The 12,469-nt window shown below is 35.0% G+C and overlaps 1 protein-coding gene and 1 long non-coding RNA gene across 6 annotated transcripts in view; both read left to right on the top strand.

The window, feature by feature from the left end:
* The window catches only part of LOC119981157, a 4,407-nt gene extending 984 nt beyond the window's left edge, over nt 1-3,423 (top strand). Inside the window, exons 2-4 of one of the 5 annotated variants that reach the window (XR_005464052.1) lie at nt 1-448; nt 863-2,761; nt 2,857-3,423. The exon at nt 1-448 is cut by the window's left edge and continues 336 nt beyond it. This is a non-coding gene — a long non-coding RNA (uncharacterized LOC119981157). The other 4 variants (XR_005464051.1, XR_005464053.1, XR_005464050.1 and 1 more) reach the window with 4 other exon arrangements.
* Nucleotides 3,424-5,299: 1,876 nt separating this feature from the next.
* On the top strand, nt 5,300-6,705 carry LOC119980507. Its single transcript, XM_038823223.1, has 3 exons — nt 5,300-5,486; nt 5,949-6,232; nt 6,352-6,705. The coding sequence occupies exons 1-3, from the start codon at nt 5,364-5,366 to the stop codon at nt 6,356-6,358; spliced, it is 414 nt and encodes a 137-aa protein (XP_038679151.1). The 5' UTR covers nt 5,300-5,363; the 3' UTR covers nt 6,359-6,705.
* Nucleotides 6,706-12,469: the final 5,764 nt, after the last annotated feature.

Genomic DNA, 12,469 nt, shown 5'->3' on the forward strand with positions numbered 1-12,469 from the left:
CAGAATTTCTCTTTTTTTTTTCTTGCGACTTACCAAATTACAGGTTCTACTTACAGGTAAGATGGACATGGTTTGCTCTTTCTTGATTATCACCTGATGCTTATGTTATTATGCTTTAACTGAAAATAGTTATTGTCTCTTTGATTATCACCTGATGCTTTTTGAAGAAAGAACTTTCTTAAAGTATAAAATATAGGGCCCTATGATTTAGTTTGTGCCTCTTGCCATACCATTCTCTTGAAATTTTTTGCTTGATAATTAAGAGTAGTAAGTTCTGTTTTTCCATGCTTCTGGTATCATTAGTGCCATTCGTTGTGGCAAATATAACAAATGAGGAGCTCAAATGCCTAATTCAAACATCTGAAGAACTACATGAGTAGAAAGAGGCTTTGAAAAGAAGTTTGGAGCTCGACACGACTAGGAACAAAACTCTTGCACAAGATTGTCGGTATGTAAATTGGTTTTTCAAGGAAAAGAAGTTCATTTCTTAATACAATTAGTAATATTCAAAAAATGTCTTGTGTTGAGTCACAATACATTTATAATTCATTTGCAGGTATAAAGTTTTATTAAAAAAAAAATACTCGATGGCTTTACGATGTTTTGGGGGTGTTCTCTGGAAACAGATGTTTTTATCTCTTTGTTGTAGATTGCTTTGTTTCTTTCCCTTCTCCAATGAGATACAGTTTTGATCTATGATATTTCAGATTCAATCTTCAAGATTTGATAATTGCCTACTAAAAAATGCTTCCAATCCTCAGCCTGTTAAGAAGATCTTCCTTGCAGCTTCTCTGTTTTGAGCCAAACGTCTTAATGTTTGAAACCAATTAATTTTTACGTCATTTTGACTCTGACTTTGTAGTTAATTCAGTATCTGTAATATTCATTGGAAGAAAGAGAGGAGATTGAGAAATTCAATGAGAGGAGGTTGACAATACCTTGGCATCACTCTTTCTTGCTGAAGTTGCCACTCCCTTCCTCTGCAACATCAAAGGAACCATTTAATCCCATGCCTTTTGGCTTTTTTTTAAGATTCTCTTAGGTGTTAGGCCTTTGTTCCTGCCATTGTTGAAGGTTTCCCCCTGAAGTGTACATTTTGCTTCTAATTTTTCTTTCGTTTCCAGCTTTGGTTGTAGCTACTTTAAAACACATCCATAAATGACAAATATTAAAACCATCACCCGAAAGATCTAAAATGAAAAATGACAACCCTTAAAAAGCACAGTCCACTACATCTCAGCAAGGTCAACACACAGTAGTTTAACCCGAAACACAGTTCAAGACTAACCCCAAACACAGTTCTACACCCGCAAAAACAAACCAGCCGCAACGCGTGGGTACTATCATTCTTCCTACACACAAATATCTTGTGGAAATGAAGCTCTTATTGCGTATCCGGCCTTATAACTGTTGCCATGTTGAGATATTTTCGTAATTTGATGTTTGTGTTTTTTCGTAATTATTTTAGGATTGTAGCCGATTTAGTTGTCATTATCTTTTGATTTTGAAGAAAGATATTGAAAACCTCATAGTTAGGGGTTAGCATCGAGTCAGATCGATCCGAAAATAGAAGGCAACTCTGGATTTACTATTCGGGTTTCAGGCTGGGCCTGGGCTTGTCTTGGGAAGAAAATAAAAGCCCAGGCCTGGATTGAGCCCAAATGAGTCAGGCTTTGGGTTGGGCTTCGGCCCAATGATTCTTCACTCTTTCTTTTTCACACTTGCTTACACTATGACATGTATATAGTCTGTAAGCAGTGGGAATGGATGATGCGTGGGTCAGTGTGTGGGTATATATAGTCTGTGATAGTCTCTTTGTGTGTGTAAATGTATAGTCTGTGTGTGTATGTATATATATGATATGCTTATATATGATATATGCAGTATACTTACAGTATATATATGTGGTGTGTGTGTATATATATATATCTAATATTACTAATCTATTGGGCCATAGGTCAGGCTTTGGGCTGGGCTTGGCCCGAGTTTAGTCCATGTAGTTAAGCTTCGGGATTGGCAAGGATTTGGCCTACGGGCTCAGGCCGGTCCTAAGCCCGCGAGCCGTTTGGTGACTCCTACCCATAGTTTCTTTCAAATATGATGGATTGTATTGTTTACTTTCTTGATTAAACATTGGCTTAATCTTTGTTTGTTGTTTTTGTCTGCGTCACAAGTTCTAACATGGGAAGCTTAAACTTGACTATTGGCTAGGTCCTCAAGGCCGTTTGTGAGTTTATTATGACTTCACTAATCATTGCCATTGTTGTACCCAGAAAGAAAATATTAATTAAATCAGTACTTTTTTTTCTTTGTTTTGTATATATATAATTAAATTGACTTGAGAAAAACCTTTTGATTGGGGAAAAAAATAAATTAAAGACGAATAAAAAGAACGCACGAGACTCGCAGAGGTTCGCAAGAATGATAAAGAGGGAATTCCGAACAATGTTTTTTACCACTTCAATCTCTTGAAAATTGAATGGAAATATGAAACGCAACTTCTTCGCGGTAACTTTAATACCAAATACCAACATTAATTGCTTGATATGCAAGTTTCATCACTCTATATATATTGTCCAGTTTGATCACAAACATCTTTGCCAATTGCAAGCTTAGGGTTCCTAGCTAGCATTCTATAATACTTGCACAAGTTTCAATTGTCGTTTTTTTTGGTTGTGAAATGGCCCTAATTAGTAAGAGATTATACTGGAAAAAGACTTCGAGGAGGTATTCTGGTTCCATGCGAAGGAGACTTCTACGGGTATATACATACATACATACATACATCTTACAAGCATGCTAATGCTGAACATTTGGTTATGATTCTAATTTTTGTTTTTTTTTTTAAAAATTTAGGTTGATACTAGCGTGGAAGCGAGGATAGCAAGATTGAAGAAGGAGGTGGCAGAGATCGGGGAGGAACAAAGATGCATAAGAGAAGGGCAAAGGGAAGTGAAAAAGAAGATTGAAATAATCAAAAGCAATTGTGCACAACTTAGAAGAGAAACTCAGCTAATGTGCATGCAAAGCACCATCTTCAACCGTAAACTCAATATTATGCTTCAAATCATGCATGCAAGAAAATGTGGCGACCACGATAAAGCACAGAAGCTAACTCAATTCCTCTTCGATGATCGTTTCTCTTAAAAGGGGTTCATGCATGCATGGTGGATTGGTTGAAAATGATCCAGTCAATAAATTCTCGAGGTCTGGCTAGAACTATGTTGGGAGTTAATTAAGCTCATAATGTGTGTGTGTGTGTATATATATGTGTGTGTGTGTGGAATGTGGGAAAGTTGCATGGTTTGTGATCGTTGTTATTATTATTTTTGTTATTGAATTTTATCATTCATTTTCATTAAAGAACACTTTCGACCATTAAATAGAATTAAGTTTACGTACCGCGCGTTGAACTTGTCCTCACCAAGTACACTTACAATTTTGTTGAGAGATACAAAAAGCAACAATTTTTACATGAGTATAAACTTGGATTCCCATTAATTTTCTTATACACTCATGTATCGACAACAACAAAACATTGGCATATTGTGTAAGAACTTAGAAATCCTAACCTAAATATATCAACAAATATTATATGTTCTAGACTTTGTCCATATATGGATATATATACCACCTGGTTGGATTATGCTAATCCGATATGAGATTATAAGTCATGACATTCCCTTGCACTTGTTGGTTATGTGAGGCTCAACAAGTGGACACAGGTAGAAGTCATTTCCAAATGAAAATAAGTCCTAGCTCAGATACCATGTTAGAAATTCAACCCCAAACACATTAATAAATATTTTCCCTTCTAGGCCACGTGATGCAAGGATTTGTTCTCCTAGACCTTCTCAGTACAACTTAGGCTCCAAAAAACGTCTTTGTTGTGTGAGAGGTGATTGAAATATGCTCATATGTCACTTGACCAGTTGAGTTATGCCACTACAATTTGAGATTACAATTCTTGACAGATGAGGAGAGGGTTCCACAAAGAATTTCTTGTCTCTCTTTCACGAAGAAATTGAAAAGGGTTAATTTAGTCTTCTCATTCAAATTGGTAAAGCCGCACCTCTTCGTTGGGTGAGTACACTCTTAGATCCGAAGTAATCGTTCATCTTTCAACTTCATATGTAGTCACCTAGCTTTTGTCTAAAATATAAAGAAAAAGCAACTGAATAAGAAAAGAGTCTTAGTATGAAAGCCGTACATTTGTGTGCATATTTTCAACATGCATATCCCCTACTTCGGTCATTAGGTTTAGTCCCTAAAATTGGATCACATTACTTTGATTGTTTGAAGTTTTGGTCAACTAATTAGTTTATTTAATTGATTCATTCCTGTCAAGCCCACAAAAAGTCCATTTTTATATTAATTGAAACAACAGTGTAGTATCTATCAATCTGTAACAGGTATACACACACGTCAAAAATTTGACCAATCATACATGGTCGGTAAGAAATTGAGAGGAAGCCGAGCTGGGAATTAATAGACCTAATTAATTAAGCTTAAACTATATGTTAGTCATGATTGGATAGCATATGCCAGACAATTGCATCCAAAAATGGTTACACATAATCCGGCAATGTTGCCTCGGTAATAAAGGGTGAATGTTGAAACTCGTAACTAACCTGGAACATATGTTGATGTAACAGTCCGTCCTTTTGTATTAGTAACACTTTCTTTACTTTGAGCTAGCTCATAATATGACTACGACTTTGTCTTCTTACACCCAATACCAATAAATATTAGGTATAAAAATATTTTTTTAAAATTTTTAATAAATAATGAATAAAAAGTATGGAAGATTTTGATTGTTGATGGATCATGTATTCATTTATTGGATTTTTTTTATAAAAAAAAGTAACACGTTATACACTTGGTATCCGATGCTAGTTTTAGAACAACACAGGTTTCTCACCCATTTGCTTTAATTAATTTTTTTTTATTCATTAAAAATTACATGATTAGATTCAAAATCATTAAGATTTATTATTTATTATTTTTTTAAAAAATATTATTGATAGAAGATGAGGAGCTGTCAGGCTGCTGGCAGGCCTACCCCAATCCGTGTTGCCATCTTTGTTGTGACGTGCACTCAAAGTAACCGCGCGATCCTTCACGATAGCGTGCGACTTCCACACGACCATTAAAAAAATAGAAGGTATTGTCAATTTGTCATGTCCTAATGTCCATATTCAACCTTGGAAGTCTCGGTTTCTTCAATGTTTACTATTATTATAACAAGGAGAAAATACCAGACTTATTTGCCTATATATACATACATGCATAACAAAGCTTACCCTATCAATATCATTCCACCTCCACACACAGATATCTTAAATAAGGAGGTCTATCCGGAAATGAAGCTCTTATTGCGGATCCGTGTAAGACCTTTGCCTGTGTGGCCTAACGGGCATACTATGTTGCCAAACAAATTGTTCCCGAGGAGGAGGAGCTCAAATGCTACACAAAGGAGGAATCGGGTATGAAATTTTTGCAATATAACTGTTTCCATGCAATTTTAATTGCTTCACATACTCATTTATCATAACTCCATTTATAAAATAAGCAAGTTGATGTAGGACTTGTGGCACTTAATTACCGTGAAAACCGACCAGTAGGATTTAAATACCAAATTGTCGAAATTGCGTGAAATTTTATCGGAAGATTCGTTTCGACATGATACTTAAGAGAAGTTGCCCCATCTTATTTTTAGCAAATTCCACTATTGAGGGTCTCAATAAGGCTTTTTAATGTTTAGGGGCATTTTTGCCATTTATGTTTTGTGTTTTTTTTCATTATTTTGTACTTGTAATCTTTGTTCGTTGTTTCCATCTGCATCACAAATTCTAACATGGAAGCTTAAACTTGACTATTGGCTTGGTCCTCAAGGCCGTTTGTGAGTTTATTATGACTTCACTAATCATTGCCATTGTTGACCCTAGAAAGAAAAGATCAATAAGGGGAAATTGAAGGCACGTATAAAACGTTTGAGAGCTGAAATGGTAGAGATTGATGAAGAACAAAAGAAAATCAAAGAGGGAAAAAGACAAGTCAGAAACAAATATCGAGAGCTAAAGGCAGAACAAGAGCAACTCAAGATGGAGACCAACCTCATCTCACAGCAGAGCCTCAGTATCCAACAACGTCTCATTCTACTCTTCAAAATCTTCAAACCAAAAGTTGACAACGATTTTGCAAAAGCAACTCCACTATCTCAGTCTCTCCGGTATATACATACATACATATATATAAATATATAATCATAATTAATATGATTTACTTAATTATGAAATTTGTGCAAACTTGAATGATTAACGATAACAACTTTCTCTTGTGTGGATGCAGTGATTGAATAGCAAATCAAAACGTGGCAAAGTGAGGTGTGTGTGAGTACTACTGGCTCTTGCAGATGGTATTGAACGCGTACGTAAGGATGGAGAAAAGCTTTTCTTCTTTTGTTCATCCTATGAATTTCCTAAGCTTGGAAGCTAGGGATTAATAATAAGTCATATAATGATCCGTATTTGTTTATAGAGTCTAGATATTTTGGAATTGGTGTTTGATTATTGTGGGTACAAAGTTGTAATTCGAATGAGTGATGATTTTCACATCCATATGTTTCTTTGTGTTTAAAGCAAGTCATATATATAGTGTTAAAACTTGGAGATAGCCTATAAAATCTTTTGTGTTTTCTTGCAATAAATCCAAACCACGCAACATGAACCTATAAAATCTTGTCGGATTCCAAAGGATTGAAACACCAATGGAACATTTCCAGCCATATTTGTGACAGTGAATGAACTTCAACCATTTGCTTTTTGTTTTTGTCTCGCCACAATCATTCATTCCTTGCTTCTTCAACCTCAACTTGCTGCGACATTTCACCATGCATAGACTGTATTTCTGATATTGATGTCGCAATAGGACGTCCATACTCCCACGAAACCAAGTCTTCCATTCTCCTCTTCCCCTAATTGCTCTTGTTCCATCGGCAATTCTTCAATATCTTTCTAAAAAAATGTATGTTGTAAGTCAACAAATTTGTGGCATTGCTGGCCATGAATATGATCACCAGCTTAGAGCAGAAACAGCTAAGTTGGATAGCATGTTCACGTTAATTGATGGATAAGATGTATGAGAAGATACAACTTTTACAAAGAAATATCAATTTGAAACATGAGAACCGAGCCTTGCATGGAAAGTGAAGTTCAAGCTTTGCAAAGATGGATCTATATGTTGGATTCGGTGTACCAAATAACCTGTTTTCTATATATGCTTAAGAAAATAAACATGTTACCAACGTTCACACAACAAACATTTATGAATCGAATACAAAACCAAAGAATGGAAAACAACCAAGTCGAGGTATTCACCTCTTACCTTAAAATGATTAATTGTCTTGCCTTTATGCTTGCAATCCCAACAATTTTACCTCCCATACCTCCTCGGTAACACATTATCAAGTCTAAGCTTTCCTTTCATTCTACGAGAGAAAGTACACCGTTAACATAACGGCGAACCAAGAACCGAATATCACTCTCTCTTAGGCACGAAAAAACAAAGGAGGAATAATAAGCTCGGAGAAGGAAAATTAGAACATGAAAAGATGAATGAAGGAGAGACCAAGCTCTGTAACGAATGTTCTTTTTATAGGCACCAAAGAGTTGTTTTTTCTGCACAGCAAAAGGACTTCTTCAATGGAAAAAATCATCCCAAATCGTGGGGGCTTCCTTTTCTAGGAAGATCAATGGTTGTTACATATATTGTAACTTCCATGATTAGTAGGTAGACCTGGTCCAATCAACCCATGTAAATTGACCATGATCAAGAAGCAGTTTAAGTTAACCCAAACAACTGAGTTGGCCTTTAAAATATTAAAGTGGCCGAACAAGCCCACAGCCCACATAAATGTGTGCACTTTGGCCCAACCCAAACTTAAGCCTTATGTATGGCTTTCTCCCACAGTTTCATACCCTCAATGAAGAATATTATAAACTCACTCTTGAGTTCTTAATTTTTTCAGTGCACAAACACCAAATTTCACCATTTCATGTGCACATTTTCGAAATCAATTTCTCATTCACTCAATATTGGTTTTTGTAATGTAAATATACTACGCTCATCTACACTCAGAAATGTATGTACTCAACTTTGGACATATCCCAAAAGACATGAGGGTCACACACTTAATTGTGCCCAAAGTAGGCACATTACAAACCAAAATCCAACACGACAACGATAAGAACTATGAAGGGTAAACAACCTATATAAATGACCACCAATTCGAAACGCATTCTCCACCGCTCGCAAGTTCTCAGTCGCAATGTATACATACAATATTCAATAATATGTAAATAAATGAATATTATATCATGGTTAAAAATGAAAGTACTCTCTCCAACACTTTTGTTCATGAAATTACATGGTGTTTGTGCACGTGAAGCATGCATATTCTAAGTTAAGAGCTCTCGAGAGGAGAAACCCGTAATTTACATTTACTTTTATCAAATAAAATTAAGCGTCCAACAATGAGAGCCTGGCAGGACATCCGATAAAATTGCTTCAATACCGGGATGAATTTCAGATTGTTAGAAGAATATGGAAGTCATCTTTTTCTTGATACGGATAGTGTTGTGCATAATGGACCCAATGTCAAGACTAATGGGGTAAAATAATAAAATGGTCGTAAAAAGAATTGTTGTAAATTCTCAACCCCATTCATATTAATTATATTGTCCGCTTTGGGTTATCCGGTTCCCGTTGATACAACATCTAGTAGACAATGTGTTATTCGGTTTCCGTAGATACATCGGATCCGCATGATTTATTTCTCCCTTGGGCCTTCTCACTTAATGGTGTTTGAGCCTAAAGCCTTGTTGGATGTGAAGGGGAGGGCTTGTCCTTATATATAAGGATTTGTCCCCACATCTTACGATGTGGGATTTAACACTCCCTCTCATAGATTAAGTTATGTCAGACCCAGCAAGTAGAGTAGAGGTCATGTTCAACTGGATCGAATTGCTCCGATATACACACCAACAAAGCTTTTTCGCTTGGGCTCAAATACCATTAAGTGAGAAAGTCCAAGAAAGAAGGAAAGCTGTGTGAACCTGATTTATTCACACGAACCGAACAATCCAAATTGAATAAAATTGTTGGTATGAGCGCGTTGGGAATTGACAACAAGAATGGACAAAAAATTTACAAGATACATATACATATACGAGAGTTTGTAACGGCTATACAGTATAATCATTTCGGAGTTCGTATGACAGAGGACAGAGATGATCAGATATCCTTTGAGAGTCGCAACGGATATAATTCAAATGTCTGGGCTTGACATGAGATGGGCTTGACTGGGCCGAGTCTTACTTGTTGTGTTATATTGGGCCACTTGTTTGTTGGGTTCATTAGTGAATTCATCTCCTTTACTATTGCAAGATCCCTGCGTGCCCTAAATCATGCCGAATTCCACAACATGCATTAATTCTTATACATGCACCCAAAATTAAAAAAGAAAAAGAAAAGACAAGGTCCAGGAATCAATTTTATTATTCTGAATAGAAATAAATCCAAGCCACGCTTGACCTGTGTTTTGTTTTCTTGCAACAAATTCAAGCCATGGGACATGAACCTATAAAATCTTCTCGAAAAAGTTGTTTGTCCCAGGAATTAGGATTTTAGTGATCCTAGTTGCTGGGACGAGTAGCAGAGCTGAAATCATCTCGGATCCCAAATGTATGCAACACAAGATCGAGGAATATCTCCTACAAGTAAGAAAGATCTGGTGAGTCATAGTCAGAGTATGCAAGGAACAATGGCTGAAACTGAGAAATTAAACAGTAGTCTAAGGGAAAAGATTAATCAATGGCAAGTTCTCGTGGATGAATTGTTATGTAAGAAAGTAAGATTTTTTTTTTCCAATTTCCTTTGTTTCTTTGTGCTTTATATTTGTTACAATTTTCGCATATTTCCTCTATTAAAGAAGATATTTTCTCCCATTCTTGAATGCTCGTTGATCGATGTTATTAGCTTAGCCATTTCTGTGTCAAAAAGGGCCAGCCCTAGCCACTTTTGTGCCCAAAGTGACACAGTAAATTGATGTCCTTTGTAAAAAAATTTTTTAAATAAATTAGTGTTCCTGAATTGTGCTATAAAAATGATAAAAAATCACAGTAATAATCATCTTGAAAACATCTTTGTAATGTGTGACACTCATTTATTGGGTGTGGTTTTCAATGAGCTCTTTGCTATAATGTCATGACTACACTCAATAAATGAGTGTCACACATTACTGGGATACTTTTGGATAGTTATTACTGAATTTTTTTTTTTCAATTTGTGATATTGTGGGTCCCATGTTAAAATTTTTGTTTGTAATTTTGTCCCTTTTTGTTAGCTCTTTAATTAGTTCTTTCGTGTTTTTTTTAAAAAAATTTTATTAAACATAAATATATATTTCCTACAAGTGATTAAGAAAGACTGAAAGACTGAAATTCTTACTACGAGGGAAAAGATTAGTCGCCAACAAGTTCTTGTTGATTCATTGTCACGTAAGAAAGTAAGTTTTTGAGATTTGAACCATCCTTGGCTTGAATGCTCATCGAACTTGATCGATGGATACACAAGTCAACACTTAAACTCTATCAATGAAATCAAATCAAGAGCCTTGTCAATTATTGGTGATTGAGGATTTGCATTCCAAGTGTAATGTTAGTTAATTTTCTCACACAGCCGCTTCCAGATCAGGATGATCACGAGGTTGGATAAGAAATAGATAAGCTGGAGAGCATGACCAAGGTGATTGATAAGATGTATGAGGTGAAACGACTTATAGAAACTAATATCGATTTGGAACATCAGCTAAGAGCCTTGCTAAGTGAAACCCATGCAATGTGGAATATCTACATCGATGACAATTAACCATGACCACCAAGTCCATACGCATGCATTTTCCACGGCTCATAAGTTCTCCGTCACAAATTCACAATGTATATATTTATACAATAATATTCAATAATATATATATATATATATATGAATAAATGAACATACCATGGTTAAAATTGAAATAAGTACTCTCTCCAACACTACATTTGTTCATGAATGAAATTATGTACAAGGCAGGTGAAAAATATTCAAAGTTAAGAGCTCTCAAGAGAAGAAACCCGTAATTTATATTTACTTTTATCAAAGAAAATTAAATGTCCAATAATGAGAGTTTGGCAAGGTAAAACAAGCTTAGTCATATTTATCATCAAAACATATAGTAATAACTGATAGAATTGGAAGCGTTAATTTTACCATATATACACAATCAAGGATATATATATATATATATTATATACAGACTAAGAATAATGCTGTAATTAGGGTTATGTACAAATTGGCAAATCAACCAAATCCCCTTATTATATTCCTAACTAAATTTATGATAATAACTATATAAAATCTCCTAAACTAAATTTATGATAATGACAATATAAAATCTCCTAATCCTACTCCTAGCTAGGTTAATCTTGCTAGCCATCATGTTGTCCTAATATCCTTGGTTCCATGAACACTTTTCTGCCCATCTGAACACAATTCCAACAACTGTTGTTTTTGCCGTGAAATAGTCATGTTCAAAGTAAAAATCCGGTATTCTTGTTCCCCAGCACGAGTTGCTGCCCTCTGCAACTCTTGTCTCATCATATCTCTTTCCGCTATTACAGAGGTTGTCATAAAATCCTTTTTGCGTTTTTCTAACTTGAGACTTCGAACTTCCTCTTCCAATTTCACTATATGGTCCTGCAATATGTACATATATCATATATACATGGTATGACACATTCATATATATATATATTTGCTATTTGCTTTCGAAGTGTAATGTTAGTTAATAAAGAAAGAGTCAAGTGTTAACTAACCTGACACGAACAATTATCATTAAGTTTTTGTTGTGATTGAAGCTGTGCAATCAGGGTATTTGCATTCTGCAAATCCTCTCTTAATTTCTTCACGGATGCCTGCACCATATTATAATTAGTGATTCTTAACTAACAACACCATCAATAAAAAATAAAGTATTTGTAGTTAACACTTAACATACGTTTTTCCCATTTGAAATAATAATTAACTAAGGAAATACAAAGAGAAACAAAAAAAAAAAATCACTACGCATAAGAGATGAATGCATAATTTACCTTACATTTTTCCCGATATCTTTTATCCACAATTTCTTTCTTCTCTCTTTTTTTCCTCTCTTTGTCGTCTATTTCATTTCCAACTAAAAATTGGTTCATAAAATCTTCATCCTGGTTGACAAAAAATGTATTGGCAGCACTTTGTCCCTCTAACGGAAAGTAAAGAAAAACAATTAGTACTTACAAGTAATTATGAATCATAGTACCTTAAAAATTCACACAATTTTAATAATTATAAGTTACCTTTATTTTGCAAACCAGATGACTCTCCCTCCCAA

Source organism: Tripterygium wilfordii, chromosome 16 (assembly GCF_013401445.1).
Source record: "Tripterygium wilfordii isolate XIE 37 chromosome 16, ASM1340144v1, whole genome shotgun sequence".
In the NCBI taxonomy this organism is placed as follows: domain Eukaryota; kingdom Viridiplantae; phylum Streptophyta; class Magnoliopsida; order Celastrales; family Celastraceae; genus Tripterygium; species Tripterygium wilfordii.